The sequence below is a fragment of the Phyllobates terribilis genome, unplaced genomic scaffold, assembly GCF_046119375.1.
Source record: "Phyllobates terribilis strain yellow unplaced genomic scaffold, ASM4611937v1 Scaffold_1__5_contigs__length_1240528914, whole genome shotgun sequence".
In the NCBI taxonomy this organism is placed as follows: domain Eukaryota; kingdom Metazoa; phylum Chordata; class Amphibia; order Anura; family Dendrobatidae; genus Phyllobates; species Phyllobates terribilis.
The window spans coordinates 1095461561-1095477995 of record NW_027362761.1 but is presented as its reverse complement, the minus strand read 5'-3'; the positions used below and the strand labels follow the sequence as shown (position 1 = coordinate 1095477995).

The 16435-nt window shown below is 43.4% G+C and overlaps 1 protein-coding gene across 1 annotated transcript; it reads right to left on the bottom strand.

The window, feature by feature from the left end:
• Positions 1–489: 489 nt before the first annotated feature.
• On the bottom strand, positions 490–16328 carry RPL9 (ribosomal protein L9). Its single transcript, XM_073645920.1, has 8 exons — positions 16224–16328; positions 14865–14911; positions 14680–14795; positions 13374–13469; positions 12381–12513; positions 7550–7630; positions 5265–5374; positions 490–547 (listed from the first exon to the last, which is right to left on the bottom strand). The coding sequence occupies exons 2-7, from the start codon at positions 14908–14910 to the stop codon at positions 5268–5270; spliced, it is 579 nt and encodes a 192-aa protein (XP_073502021.1). The 5' UTR covers position 14911; positions 16224–16328; the 3' UTR covers positions 490–547; positions 5265–5267.
• Between the last annotated feature and the right edge of the window lie 107 nt (positions 16329–16435).

Sequence of the window (16435 nt, the reverse complement as noted above, 5' to 3'; positions counted from 1 at the left end):
AAAATTCAGCCTTCGATAACTGGCCAGTAGCCATTAATGTAAAGGTTGGTTACACCACCTGACCGCAGCACTAAACCACAGATTAGCTACTTGTTTGATCATCGTTTAATAGCTGGTTTAGATGGTCTGACCGCATTTAAATATGCTCACAGAAGGATCAGTAATAGATCGCTCACTGCACATAGGCGGCCATTGTTCTCTGCAGAACGAGTCTGCTTCACAAAGCGCGATGTGCTGCTGAGAACAATCATCTTTTAAGCAAACTGAAAAGATAATGGAACAGTGTAAACAGGCTGCCAATCAGGAAACAAGCTCCTAGGAACGCTCCTTTCCAATAATTGTACAGTGTTAGTGGACCTAAATCTAAATAAGAAGTCTGGACCTGAATAAAATGGCTTGTTAGCACCAGAACCTATACAGGAGAACAGTCTAGTTTCCTCTTCAAACACAGAAAACGCCATTACTGATATCAAAGTCACAGGCAAAGGCTTAGATAAATGGACTTTATTATTGAACGCAGAACTCAATTCAGACATCTGAAATTAACCTGAAAAGAGAAAAAACAAAAACAAAATACATAAGTTTGTGGTAACACCAGAATTTCAGAAGTAAATTACTGAGCATTCAAATACATAAAACCATATTATTTAGCACACTTACTACTACACAGACGGGTCAGTCTACCCATAACAATACAGGTCATCATGTAAACTACTAATTCTACACTGACCATTTTCAATATAACAATGAACCAGCAAGAGGGACAGTGCACTGCACAGGTAATATTACGTCTGTGTGTACTACAGTCAGGTATCAGAAAATATGAAGAGGACCCCACTAAAGCGGGAATAGCAGTAGCCAGTGGTCGTCCGTCACCCGTCTACACAGATGACGGACAATGTAAAGTGTAAATGAATCTATACATGAATATCAGTGGGGGTCCAGGTTACAAAGCCTTCACCATATGCTAAAACAAAAATAGTGAGATGCTTCTGTGAGCGCAACTTTCCTCCAAAACTAAGGACTGCTTTACCTGAAAGTCTATGGGACACAACATTAACCCACAGATGCAAAACTTTGGTCATAGGTATCTAAAAGGAGAAATTTTGCAATTTATAGCCCCCATAGACTGATAAAAGGTGGCAGAAACGGCTCATGTCAGTGTGACTAGATAAATGTATATGGGCTCCTCCAGGATGCCCCTTGACAGAAGTTTCAGAAGAACTGGGCATCTGTCTGAATTCAATTGCACCATCCACCCAGTAACCTGTCAACCCGATCCGCGATGTGCCGGCCTCCCTGGCGCTCGAGTCCGGCACATCGCGGATCGGGTTGACAGGTTACTGGGTGGGGCTGGCGAAGACCCAGCGGTCATGGTCCACATCGGCACCAATGACAAAGTGAGTGGTAGATGGAGGGTCCTTAAAAATGATTTCAGGGACCTAGGTAGGAAGCTTAGGGCAAGGACCTCCAAGGTAGTTTTCTCAGAAATACTACCAATCCCGCGAGCCACACAGGAGCGCCAACGGGAAGTTAGGGAGGTGAATAAGTGGCTAAAGAGTTGGTGCAAGGCAGAAGGGTTTGGGTTCATGGAGAACTGGGCCGACTTCGCGGTCGGCTACAGGCTCTACCGTAGGGACAGGCTGCACCTCAATGGGGAGGGTGCAGCGGTGCTGGGGAAGATGGCTAATAGGTTGGAGGAGTTTTTAAACTAGAGACGGGGGGGGGGGGAACCAAGGAAATAGGTGGGATGTGAGGCAAGCAAGGGGGAAGGGGAGAAGTGAATATAATGAGGGTGGAGAGGGGGGTGGGGATAGTACAGTTAGATCGTTAGAGAAGAATAGGATGCTAAATAACCCCAAAGTTTTATCTTGCATGCTGACCAACGCAAGAAGCCTGACCAATAAGGCGGATGAGCTGCAGGCGCTTATATCGGAGGAGAGGTATGACATCGTAGGTATAACAGAGACTTGGCTAGACGATAGCTACGACTGGGCGGTAAATTTATTAGATTATAGTTTATTTAGAAGGGACCGGAAACAGGGAAAAGGCGGAGGAGTCTGCTTATATGTAAAGTCATGTCTAAAACCCAGACTAAGGGAAGATATAGGAGAGGGAGAAGAGGGGGTCGAGTCCATGTGGGTAGAGATAGAGGGAACTAAAAATAAAATATTACTGGGGGTCTGCTATAAGCCACCAAATATAACAGAGGAGAATGAGAATCTGCTATTAGGACAAATAGACAAAGTAGCAAAACATAATGAAGTGATTGTAATGGGGGATTTCAACTACCCGGATATTGACTGGGAAACAGAAACCTGTAGATCGCAGAAAGGAAAAAGGTTCTTGACAAATATTAAGGATAATTATCTCTCCCAACTAGTGCAGGAACCAACGAGAGGGAAGGCCGTGTTGGACTTAATATTGACTAATAGGCCTGATAGAATAACTGAGGTACAGATAGGGGGGCACCTAGGTAATAGCGATCATAATATTATCGACTTCAAAATGCCCTTCAGTAGGGTTATCAATAAGGGAACAACAAAAACATTAAACTTTAGGAGGGCGAAGTTTGATCAGCTGAAAGAAAGCCTTCAACTTATTGACTGGGACAAAGTTCTTAATCAAAGGAATACGAATAGTAAATGGGAAACCTTCAAAAGAATTCTGAATACTCAGTGCGAGAGGTATATACCGTATGGGAATAAAAGGGCCAGAAATAAGAGGAAACCAATATGGTTGAATAAGAACGTAAAAGGGGCGTTAAATAGCAAAAAAGAGGCATTCAAGAGATTAAAACAGGAAAACAGCAAGGAGGCACTAATGTGTTACAAGGAAAAAACGAGAACCTGTAAAAAACAAATAAAAATAGCGAAGGAGGAAACAGACGTATTGCTAGGGAAAGTAGATCAAATCCCAAACTGTTCTTTACGTATATAAATAGTAAAAGGATTAAATCGGATAATATTGGACCGATAAAAAGTGAGGAAGGCAAAATCATAGAGAAAGATGAGGATAAAGCTAATCTATTAAATAATTTTTTTTTCGACAACTTTCACAAAGGAAATAGAACTAACAGGCGAAATGAGAAGTGACAAACTTAATCCTCCACTAAGTATGACAAATCTAACCCAAGCTGGGGTACAGAAACGCCTCAGTAACATTAAAATAAACAAATCACCAGGACCTGATGGCATACACCCACGGGTACTAAGGGAACTAAGTAATGTGATAGACAGACCGTTATATCTTATATTTAAGGACTCTGTTGAGACTGGGTCTGTACCACTTGATTGGCGACAGGCGAATGTAGTGCCAATATTCAAAAAGGGAGCGAAAAGTGACGCCGGAAACTATCGGCCGGTGAGTCTGACGTCCGTTGTGGGCAAAATTTTTGAAAGCTTCATTAAAGAGGCAATTACGGAGCATCTTGATGCTAATAATCTTTTAATCCCGAACCAACATGGATTCATGAGGAATCGCTCCTGCCAAACAAACCTGAGTGACTTCTACGAGGAGGTTAGCTCTCGAGTAGATCAGGGGGAACCAGTGGATGTCGTGTATCTCGACTTCTCAAAAGCGTTCGATAGCGTGCCACATAATAGGTTGGTATACAAAATGAGAATGATGGGGCTGGGGGAAAATGTCTGCAAGTGGGTAGCTAACTGGCTAAAGGATAGAAGGCAGAGGGTGGTTATAAATGGAATATACTCAGATTGGGTAAGCGTCACTAGTGGGGTACCACAGGGGTCTGTACTAGGCCCAATGTTATTTAATATCTTTATTAACGACATAGTCAACGGGATAAATAGTAATATATCAATATTTGCAGATGACACAAAGTTATGTAAAACAATTAATACAAAAGAGGACAGTGCAGACCTACAGAGGGATTTGGATAAGCTGGGTAGGTGGAGCATTAAATGGCAAATGAGGTTTAACGAGGAGAAATGTAAGGTCATACATATGGGAAGGAAAAATGGAAGTCACCAGTACTCACTGAATGGGAAATCATTGGGGAATTCAGAGATGGAGAAGGACTTGGGCATCTTGATTGATAGCAAACTAAATTGGAGTGCCCAAAGTCAGGCCGCTGCTGTAAGGGCAAACAGGGTAATGGGATGTATCAGAAGAGGTATAGCTGCAAAGGATGAGAACATTGTTCTTCCACTGTACAAAGCACTGGTCAGACCACACTTGGAATACTGCGCTCAGTTATGGGCCCCAATATATAGAAAGGATATAAAGGAGCTTGAAAAGGTACAAAGGAGGGCAACAAAATTAATAAAGGGAATGGAGGGACTGCAATACCCAGAGAGGTTGGCAAAACTAGGACTATTCAGCCTGGAAAAGAGAAGGTTGAGGGGGGACATAATAAATGTGTACAAATATGTTAGGGGACAGTATAGAGATCTTGCCCGGGATTTGTTCAAAAGGAGGGATATTGCGGTAACAAGAGGGCATTCACTAAGACTGGAAGAGAAAAGGTTTCAGCACCAGCATAGGAAGGGGTTCTTTACGGTAAGAGCAGTGAGAATATGGAATTCACTGAGTGAGGAGACGGTAATGTCGGATTCACTACACCAGTTCAAGCGGGGACTGGATGCATTTCTAGATACCAGGCAGATTTCAGCGTATACTTAAAAATAAGATAAAATAGTAGGTTGATACAGGGATTTATTCTGACTGCTGGTTTCAGAGTCGGGAGGGAATTTTTCCTCAGGTGAAGATTGGCTAAATCATTTGGGGTTTTTGCCCTCCTCTGGATCAACTTTAGCAATTACAGAACTAACAGGTCGAACTTGATGGACGCAAGTCTTTATTCGGCTTTACAAACTATGTTACTATCCTTTTGTTTGGTGGGAAGAAAAAAAGCTCGGCTGAGTGGTCCCATGCAAAACAATCAGGTTGTTTGGCCGACAGCATTCTTATGTGTATGGCCAGCTTTACAGAAGACTGCTTAGCTATATAATTGGTGATTAGTGGGAGAACATACAGATGTATGATACAAAATTATATTGTGGTACCGTGTTAGCCAGAAAATTTGATGTAAATACTCATTTTTAGGCATAAAAGTATTCTCGGCATAATACCTTTATTGGCTAACCAGAGATGGATATTTTTTTCTGGCTTTTTTGGGCATAAAAGTATTTCTATATAATATATAGAAAAATCTATACAGTAGTGTAGATTGGCCCTCACACCTAACATTACATGTGCACATGTCCCCATAAGGTCACTATACACAGAACCTAGCAACTTACCTCTTAATCTTCAGACTGCTGAACTGTTCCTTTCTCGGAGACATAGATGCCATCCAAGAACTTTCTGATATCCTTGTTCTTCACTGTGGTGGCTTGTTGGATCAAAGCAGCTAGAAGAAAAACATACATTTAAATCCACGCAACCTCAGATACCGCACACTGCCATGTAGCAGGACTTGGACTATGTTCACACACCTTCTTTTGCAGAAAACCTGCGTTTTCCAGTTAGAGCAAAAGCTATGATTTCAGAAATCTCATGCGCATGGCTTTATTTTCCTGATTGAGAACTGCCGCATGTTTTTGTTTTTTTTTAAAGCCTGCAGCACGTCAAGTCTTTTAGTCTTTTTCAACCACAGAGAGCAAAGTGCAAACAGAGCAAAAAACACAGGAAACCAGTATTGAAAACTATCTATTAAACTAAGGGTATTTGCAGCAGATAATTCTCCAAATCCTGATGTGTTGGCAGGAAAATGCATGCATTTTTTACATTATTTTTTCCCCACTCAGTGGGTGAAATCTGCAGCAAATCTTCTGAAACAAGTGATTTGCTGTAGATTTAAATCTGCAAGTGAAAAATAAGCAACTTGCACACAAGACTTCAAGAATCTCATTCACTTTGCTGGAAGTAGACAAGAATTCAGGTTGTGCCATAATTGCACAGAAAACCCACAACAAAACCACCACGTGTGCACAGACCCATATTCTGTGGACAAAGCATACATGCAACCTGCACCTAACAAACAGCAAAACCTGCATTTTTTGCACAGTGTTTTTACTGCCAAGAGCAGGTTTTGGTTGCACGGCCTTTAGATTACAGCATTTTTTTTAATCAGGTGAAGACAACAGTTTCCAATAAATAGCCCTATAAATTACATGGCAGAACCTTAAAGGGGTTGTGTGGCACTTTAGATTACCCCCACATGCATCTCCCAAGGTCCCTAAGACTTGTTGTAATTACCTTCTGTTGCACATAATGTCTGTGAGCGGCGCTATCACTGGCAGCTCACAGGCATCACGTAACCCCACGGCTGCAGCCGGCGCTGACCTCCACTGATGTCACGACAAGTGCTGGCAGCAGCCGGGGGTCACGATCTTCCTGGGTCCAGGTGGATGCCTGGCTGTGGGCGGGGTTACTCCCCTGCATCACACCCGGCATCTGCCTCTCCCCATTCATTGGGAAAGTGCGCGGTGGATGCTGGGTGTGATGTGGGGAATAACCCCACCCACAACCCATCAGCCACTGCTGGGACCCCAGCTCTGAGTCACACTTCACTTGTGACGTCGAAGCGGGGTCACGTGATGTTTGTGAGCAGCCACCGATTGTGCCACTCACAGGCATTATCTGCAACAGAAGGTATTTACAAAAAGTATTAGGGACCTGGGGGGGGGGGGGGGGGGGTAGAAGATCTAAAGTGCTGCACAACCCCTTTAAAGCAGGTATCCCATAAACACAAAACATAACTACTAATGTTTTGATCACTTATTGCATTTTTTTTTTTTTTCTTGCAGAAGTTACATTGAAAGAAAAACTGCAATTCCAGAGGTTCAATTTTTTTACTTTATATTTTAGTTTGCTTAGAGTTCTTGAACCAGCAATTTAGCAATTACACTTTACACTCATACAACAGTATCTAGTTAAAATTATGTTCCATCAAGCTCAGAAAGTCTGTGTATAGGGGGTCAAAGACGACCACCGACTGATGACCCACATGTTCCCCTCGATCGTGCTGCAGTTACACATGCGTGATTAACACTTGTAAACTCTCTCCACCACTTGATGGATTATCAGGAGGTAAAACCTGTGCTTTCGCAGAAAGCCGCCTTCACAAGTGTGCTGGGACTGCAGACTTTAGTCCCAAGCCGGCATAACAGCTTTAACCAATGCCTAAAGCTGAACCTAACCAGGAGCAGGAATCAGTCTGTCATACGGGCAGATTGGAATTATCCGTCACAAATAATCCCTACTAGCTAAAATATTTTGCTGCTCGATTTAAGTTGTAAACAGATTTTCGTCCGCAAGTCTTAATAGATGAACTGTAATATTTTACTGATCACAGAATGGCGCTCATACAATACAGCGGGACAGTTTTCCACAAAATTGTGCACCACTGGGTGTAATGATGACGGCTATAAGAATGTAAATCACCAAAGTAAAAAAAAAAAAAAAAAAAAGTTCCAGGATTTAATGCCAAACTATCTAAGCAGTGATGATGGTGGCCATTTACACAGTTTCAGCCCAAACACCCTATTATCTACACATTAAAACACCACAATATACAACTTACCGGAGTTTGACACCAACTCAATGTCATTGCCTTCAAGAACAAGTTCATCCTTCTGGGCTTGGGACAGAGCACAGACAACACCTACAAGGCGAGAAAGCACATTATATAGTTATAACAGCGAGATCCTGCAAAAGATATGAAGCACACGGCACTGAGCAAAGGCTCTGTTCACACTGGAATCATGGATGCTATGAAAAACTGATCATCACTGTTACAATAAATCTAAAGTGACATCAACAACACTACATACTTAAGTAGTGCCAGGTTTGGACGGCAAGAATATAATACAGCCAAAATCCTGAACAATGGTTTATAATTTCACTTGGGATCAAAGTGTATCGTATAAAGCAGAAAAGAACAATTCAAGCAATTCATGTGGTCAGTATTAGCGATGGCTAACATGCTCATCATCAGAATAGAGTCGGCCGGGGTCTATTAAAGAGACACGAGACTGGTCCGGTGCCCCCCGATGGCCGGCTTATCACTGCAGCCACATGTTTCTCCTGTGTGTCTACATAGGGAGGCCTGTCAGTCACCTGGAACAGAACAAGGAAGGAATTGGACAGGGGGGCAGCACCAGACAAGTAGTCTCTATAATCTCTGGCTGACTCTTCAAACTATTCTTTTTGAAATACAGTGGCGTTTCAGAGAAAAAAAAACAAAAAAAAAACAAAAAAAAAGACACATTGGCTGCAATCGTGCATTTAGGCTCAGATTCATGTGAACCATTGCTTATGCTGCACGAATCTAGTGACATGTTCCCTTTAAAAAAAAGGACAGGGGTGTGGGCTGAAGTCTGGTCTGATCTTCAACAGACCCCAGCTGTCATAGCAGCCCATCAGCACCCCATGATTACAGGTTAACAGCTCTGCCCGCCGCTGTTACAGGCAGATCCTGGCTGTCACAGCCATCACCTGCCAGGTATGGGGCAAGCTTCATACACCCACTCCAGACTTTTGCCATACATATACAGCGGATGTTGGGAAGGGGGTTAAACCAAAAGGAGAGATGTCAGAAAACTGGCTTGGTCACAGACTTCTAGATGCACCCTCACAGCACAGGAAGGGCAGCTCTAGCTCTTGTGGAGTACCAGGCGATGTTCACATTAAGTTTACTGAGATTTTCAAAAATGATCAGTCTTTAAAGTTTTTGAAGGCATTTTGCTTTTACTGAAGAGAAGTTTTAGGAATTATGAGGCTAAGTGCCCAAGATGCAGAAATGATGCATATTTTTTCCGCTTCTCCCTGGCAGGTAGAAGCGTTTGTCAAGCGTTCTTCACATGCATTTCCGCATGCGGGTTATCATGCGCTTTTCCAATCGATTTTAGCATCACTTGGAAAGTGCTTGACAACTTGTTCACACTATATAAATCCATGCAACCGGCATGGATTTATAGTAGTGTGACCTAGTTTAAGTAAAAAAAAAAAAAAAAAAAAAAAAAAAAGTAAAAAATAAAAATTATACTTACCTTCTGATGTCCACCTGGTGTTTTCTCTGCTCCATCCGGTGTCTTGGGCGGCTCGCGGTGGTGTGAAGTACCTGCGGTGACATCACTGAGTCATGTCACATGACTGACATCATGGCAGGTCCTTCACAACAGCACGAGAAATGCAAGAGACCGGACAAAACACTGGGAGGACATCGAAGGTAAGTATAATCTTTATTTTTTTTACAGGTTCTATGGTACCCGGGTCTGGAGGAGAGTCTCCTCTTCTCCAAACCCGGGTACCATCCGCACATAGAAAAAGCTTAATATCTGTGTGTATAAATGTACTGACACGGATATTAAGCATTTCAATGCAAGTCAATGGCGGCAATTATGCTGCGTGTCCGCAAAATTAATTGCCCTGCTGCGTATTTTTCCGCAATGATAATCCGCAGCAGAAATTTCCACAGCATGTGCACAGCACATGCGGATTATCATTGGGGACCATGGGACACAAATTACCAAGCACTTTCGCTGTGGAAATTCCACGGCAAAAACGCTTTAAAAACACAGTGGGCACACAACCTCAGGAGCTGCACAAAAGCAATGAGTATCTGAGTATTTCTGTTAAACTCTTCAGAGTGGGGAAAAAGCCCTCATTAAAACAGCAAAATTGATTTCCCATAGAAAAAACAAATAGTGGTGTGAAAAAGTGTTTGCCCCTTCCCGATTTCTTATTCTTTTGCATGTTTGTCACACTTAAATGTTTCAGATCACAAAACAAATTTAAATATTAGACAAAGATAACAAGTAAACCGCCACCCCCCCCCCCCCCCCAACATTAACTGTGGTTTGAACTCAGCTCCTCAAAGATGTGATAATTTCCCTAGCCAAACACAGGCCTGATTACTGCCACACCTGTTCTCAAATCAAGAAATCACTTAAATAGGATAAAGTGCCTGGCATTGTGAAGCAGACCAAAAGATCCTCAAAAGCTAGACATCATGCTGCGATCCAAAGAAATTCAGAAACAAAGTAATTGAGATCTATCAGTCTGGAAAAGGTTATACAGCCATTTCTAAAGCTCTTGGACTCCAGCAAACCACAGTGAGCCATTATCCACAAATGGCGAAAACATGGAACAGTGGTGAACCTTCCCAGGAATGGTCAGCCGACCAAAATGACCCGAAGAGCGCAGCAACGACTCATCCAAGAGGGCACAAAAGACCCCATAACACCATCCAAAGAACCGCAGGCCTCGCTTACCTCCGTTAAAGCGCACCTGTCAGCAGGATTGTGCTTAGTAAACCACATACACTGCCAGGTGGGCACCATTACACTGAGTAAAATGATACCTTTGTTGATGAAATCCGTCCTGTGGTTCTTCTATGATCTTTATTTTCACTTCTGCTATAATGATATGCTCGTACTTCGGGGCAGCCTTTAGTGAGGGGCTGTAACTGCTGCTCTACTAATGTATGCCTTCTGACAGGTCACTGTGTGTTCAGTGACCAGCCTACTATTTTAAATATTGCCTGTGTAATTTCTGTGGCGAAGTGAAAATTTAAATCCCCCAAAATGGCCTGCACAGTAGCATCTTTCTGTTGCTGAGCGATGCTACTGCGCACGCGCCGGCGCCATTTTGCATAAAGAATTTGGGTGCAGCAATATGGCGCCGCGCATGTGCATTAGCATCTCTCTGCAATCAAGAAATACTAATGCGCTGGTGGTATATTGCTGCAGGCAAGTTTCTTTTACCTCTAGCAAAATGGCACCCATGCAGCAGCATCTATTGCTTGCCTATGCAACTGCGCACGCGTGGCGCCATATTGCTGCACCCAAATTCTTTTTTTTCCAAAAGAAAAATGGCGCCCATGCAGTAGCATCTCTCGGTAACTGAAAGATGCTACTCTGCATGCGTGGGCGGCAGCCATCTTTGAAAAAGTAAATTTTCACTTTGCCATGGCAAAGGCAGTATTTAAAATAGTAGGCAGATCACTGAAAGCACAGTGACCTGTCAGAGGCTAGAGAGGCATACATAATGAGAGCACCAGCTACAGCCCCTCCCCAAAGTCTCGCCCCAGTGCACGAGCATATTATGGCAGAACTGAAAATAAAGATTATAAAAGAACCACAGGACAGATAAAGGTATCATTTTACTTAGTGTAACGTCGCCCACCTGACAGTGTATGTAGTTTACTAAGCACAATCCTGCTGACAGGTGCGCTTTAAGGTCAGTGTTCATGACTACAATAAGACTGAGCAAAAATGGCATGCATGGCAGAGCTCCAAGACAAAAAACACTGCTAAGCAAAAACAAAGGCTCGTCTCAGTTTTGCCAGAAAACAGGTTGATGATCGCCAAGGCTTTTGAGAGAATACTCTGTGGACTGACAAGACAAAAGTTGAACTTTTTGTAAGATTTATGTCCCATTACATCTGGCATAGAAGTGACAGCATTTCAGAAAAGGAACATCATACCAACAGTAAAATATGGTGGTGGTAGTCTGATGGTCTGGGGCTGTTTTGCTGCTTCAGGACCTGGAAGACTTGATGTGGTAAATGGAACCATGAATTCTGCTGTCTACCAAAAAAATCCTGAAGGAGAATGTCCGGCCATCTGTTCGTGACCTCAAGCTGAAGCACACTTGGGTTATGCAGCAGGACAATGATCCAAAACACACCATCAAGTCCACCTCTGAATGGCTTAAGAAAAAAAAAATTAAGACTTTGTGAGGTGGCCTAGTCAAAGTCCTGACCTTAATCGATTTAGATGCTTTGGCATGACCTTAAAAAAGTGGTTCATGCTCGGAAACCCTCCAATGTGCCTGAATTACAACAATTTTGCAAAGATGAGTGCGCCAAAATTCCTCCAGAGCTTTGTAAAAGACTCATTCTCAGTTATCGCAAATGCTTGATTGCAGTTGTTGCTGCTAAGGATGGCCCAACCAGTTATTAGGTTTAGGGGGCAATCACTTTTTCACACAGGGCCCTGTAGGCTTGGATTTATTTTTTTTCTCTTAATAAAGACCTTCATTTAAAAACTGCATTATGTGTTTACTTGGGTTATCTTTGTCTAATATTTAAATTTGTTTTGTGATCTTAAACATTTAAGTGTGACAAACATGCAAAAGAATAAGAAATGAGGAAGAAGGCAGACACCTTTTCACACTGTAGGGTTTTTGGAGCCATTCCACAATAAAAAAAAAAATCCTAAAATAACTCAGTGTGAACATCACTACATTGAATAGGAGCATGTGTTATGTGCCAGAAAGTTAAAATAACTTGTACAGATACTGGAGAGAGTATATGACAGAATATTGATGGCAACACCAAGTGGATAATGTGAACACTGAATTGAAAATGCATCTAAAATAACCAGACGACCATCTGTTTGTACACATACCTGCTCTCATGCGCACCCTGCGGATGTACTTCTCACCCAAGAAGTTTCTTATCTCCACAAGTGAACCACTTTCCTGGATAACTACGTTGATTGGAAAGTGAGCGTACACAGATCTCATCTTGTAACGAAAACCCTAGGAAACAATGACCACAGGATAAATATTACAGCAGGTAGTTTCAGTGGCTTACAATCCATCCAGCAACAACTCCACTAGCCATAAGCCATGGGTAGCAGTATTCGGACCAGTCAATGTATACATAGACTACAAGATATGTATTCCTCCCTCAGATATTTCCTGTACAATATGTGCCATAAATAGGCTGGGATCTTTAGCTTGGTCCTAGACGTGCTATAAACATCTAAGGTGGGAACACTCCGAACAAGCAGCTACTGTGCAACGTCAGTATAGACACAAGTGTATATGTATACAACAGTCTGATGAAAAATTTAGCAGTGGAAAAGTCTTTAAAAGGTTATGCTCATATTTTCTTCAGGAGGGCATGGCACCGATGCCTCCCAGTTTCTTGCTTGCAGGGGGGGGGGGGGGGGGGGTGTTCCGGTCACCTTGTGACTGACCGTTCGGACCAGCGGGATCATCATGCTGCTGGCCTGAACGGTGCGCTTTACGATGCTGCAAGCAGAGGCTTTGCATTTTCAGCAATCAGGCACTGATTCTGGCCAGATCCATTCAGCATCAGAGCAGCCATGGCAGGCTGTTGGAAAGGGATTTAAAGCACAACTCTCCTTAGCCAAGAGACCATCCACTGCTGCTAAACTGCAGAAGTGGACGGCAACGAGCCTTAAACCAAATTAAAAAGCCCTCTAATCTTGAGCACAGAGGATTGTTAACAAGTAAATTTCAGTAGCTGGTTTTTACAACCACTTTGCAATTTTAACAATTTATAATGAGACAAACCCTTTAATGTAAACTTTTGTTTCGCACGTAAAAAAGAAAATGGTCTTCAGTAAACGATGAACTCTTCACTAACTCACCAGAGTGACACCCTTGATCATGTTCTGCACGTGGCTGCAGATTGTGCGCACTGTGGCCAGCTCCTTTCTGTTTCCCCACCATTTGTCTACACGGAGCTGAAAAAAAAAAGAAAGCAGGCAGCAAGTCAGTACAGCTGAAGATGGCAGCTAGATTAAAAGTAGAAACAAAACTAACATGGACGAGGCTGTGACTGGCTGACAGCCCTGTGTCAAAGGAACGTCATTTTAACAGCCAAGCAAATATGGGCACAGCATGGGTAAGGTGGGGGGGTGTAAATACGTAACGGCTTCCTTTTGTTATTTTATTTAAAAGGGATTGTCAGTCTAACACTACTGTGTCTGCAGACTTGCAATCCCCACATTTGGGAATGGCAGTCATGTGACTGCAAGTATGTGATGATATGCATACTCCCAGCCACATCCCGTCTAGATCGTTCAATGGAAGTGTAATAAGTGAGGCCGGAAAGTCTAGTCGGAATGTGGCAAGAAGTGTGCAAATCGCATACTTGCAGTCGCATGACTGCCATTCCTGGCGCCAGAGAATCCTCACAGCGCGCAGTGCATGTGATGTGAGGATTCACAAGTCTGCAGTCAGATAGAAAGTGACAGCAGACTTGCAGTTTAAGACTGGACAACCCCTTTAAGTCTCCCCTATTACCCCATTTTCTTTTTAATGTGGACACCCCCCTTAGTAAAGTAAGTGACAAAAAATTTTTACAAAATACTAAGGTTTGTCATTGTGATTTGCAACTTCAATAGATAGAATAAGTGCTGGATTGTTGAATAAGCTCAGACGAAGTGTAGAGAAGCAATTCTGATGCAGGTGAATAATTTCACAGCTTTTTTATTTCTAGGGGTAGACAAATGGGTTTTTCACCATCCCAGTCTGCACCTCAATGACGTGTCTATGTAGAATACAAAAAGCTGCTACCTGCCCTCATCCAGCCTTGTATCTCCGCTCCTAATCCAGCTTGATCAGTGACATGTACTCCTTGGTATTGCTGGTATTCATAAATCTGCTTGTATGCGATTTATCAGACTTCTGGCCGCAAGGCAACTAGACAAGTTCAGCTTCTCTCAATAAAAGTAAAGTGAGAGAAACTGAAATGAGACTAGTCGGCATGTGACTGCAAGTATGGATACCACATGCAGGCAGTTACGTGACTGCTGCTCGCACTGGTAATTGCCTTCAGCAGTCACGCACACATTTGAACGTCACCACTGCTGAACAGTTCACAAGGACTGGCTAAAACGTGACGTCCCGCCTGGAAAAGCCATTATAAAGTTGCAATCTCCCAATACTCACCCTCCTCTTCTTCCTGCCCAGCAAGCACAATTCCACATTGATGTGGTTGAAGTTTCTCTGCAGGCTTCCTCTGGGCCCCTTCACAGTAACTGTGCGGCCCCTCAAGGAAATATTAACTATAAAAGAAAAAAGTCTGTAAGAACGTAACCTAGAGAGAACGAGACACATCCACGCAAGATACTCACCCTTGTCAGGGATGTCAACAGTCTGGTTACTGAGAATGGTCTTCATTCTGGAGGAACACAAAATGAGAAGATCCATTAGTCTTCCAAGTATCTCTCATATGTACAGAACTCAGCAGCACAAAGCATGCAGATGAATTACATAGATTATGGACTGGAGCAATAGGATTCCTCCTGTACATCATGTGTAATAGAGCAGACAAGTGATATCGATATCAGATCAACACAATATTTATCTAAAACCAGGTCATGACAGCTCGTTTTATGCAAACCCCTCTTCTGTACCCATATGGCTCATTTACATGGATTAGCTGCACCTTTACCAAAATTTACAGCCACCCAAGTGGACGTCATATTAAAAAACAAATGTTTGTAGCATCATGGGAGTAGTAGCTCCACAACAGGTGTAAAGTTAAATTCACAAACTTGAGGCCCTCTTAGAGGAGCCATTAATTGACAAACTCGTTCCAGGGCCGTGTAAGCCCACCGAGCAATCACCCAACGATCGAGCAAAATTCTGGTTCATTGGGTAACAATTTCTTTCCATGTTTACACATAGGCACTCGGCAGCATCTTGCCTGGTGGAGACAGTGATGTGCTGACGATATCACACATATATGGGGACAGATCAGCTGTATTCTGTCGCAGTCATTGCTCCTCGTCTTGTGTAAACAGTCCTCGAGCGACCAATGGCTCAGAATGTAGTCAACGGCTGCCGTTCAACCATTAGACACCTCTTTGGAGTCATTTTATAGAGGACAGAAGGTGCCAGCCTTAGTGCCATGTTCACCAGGGAAGGCTGGCATCATGAAGACATAGCAGCCAGAGGCTACAGGCAAGACATTAGTATGGGGAGATTAAAGGTTCATTTTGGGTTGGGGGTCAGAGCTCATACCAGCAATGAGCAGTGAGGATACAGGGACCACAAATCACCCCTCTGACCACTAGGGTCACTAGGACGCCCCCCAATGCCGTATATAAGTGTCATCTCTGCAGGGTCACACTAAGCAGCACTGGATCTGCCTGTGCCTCAGTCTGCACAGGCCCCAGCACTGACACAGCAGCCACACACACATACACACCAGGCTCAGCATGAAGCAACAAAGGATAAAGCAGGACACATGAGCCCCGGCCATAGGCAGCCAGCCTCCGCCAGCTCCAGGCCCGGCCAGGGGAGGGGAGGGACCATATCACCCACTTATCCAGGACTGTGGAGCAGGACACGAGACAATATGTCACCCATCAGTGACGGGACACTCTGCGGAATCCACTCGTCACATCATTACACGCAACAAACACGGAAATAACCAGGATGGACACCGATCCCAGAGCCACAGCCTGCGCCGGCCGCCATATCCTTACCTCGCTGCTGACAGAGGAAAGGGAACCCCTGTGTCGTCATCACGCTTTTATACCGCCGGCGACGCTCGGCTTAGGACCGCCTACAGGTCAGCAGCGTGAGATACGCAGCCGTGATCAATCCATAGCCGATGTGACGAAACGTTGTGTATTTCGTTATAGCTTCCACATAGGCAATGTATAAAATCACTCCTATATGTAATGACAAGTATGGA

Excerpts from the sequence above, each read along its gene's own strand:
- RPL9 (XM_073645920.1), bottom strand. The coding sequence starts at position 14,910 with ATGAAGACCATTCTCAGTAACCAGACTGTTGACATCCCTGACAAGG. Across the intron at positions 14,796-14,864 it reads TGTTGACATCCCTGACAAGG|TTAATATTTCCTTGAGGGGC; the intron begins GTGAGTATCTTG and ends TTTCTTTTATAG. Across the intron at positions 12,514-13,373 it reads TGATCAAGGGTGTCACTCTG|GGTTTTCGTTACAAGATGAG; the intron begins GTGAGTTAGTGA and ends ATTGTTTCCTAG.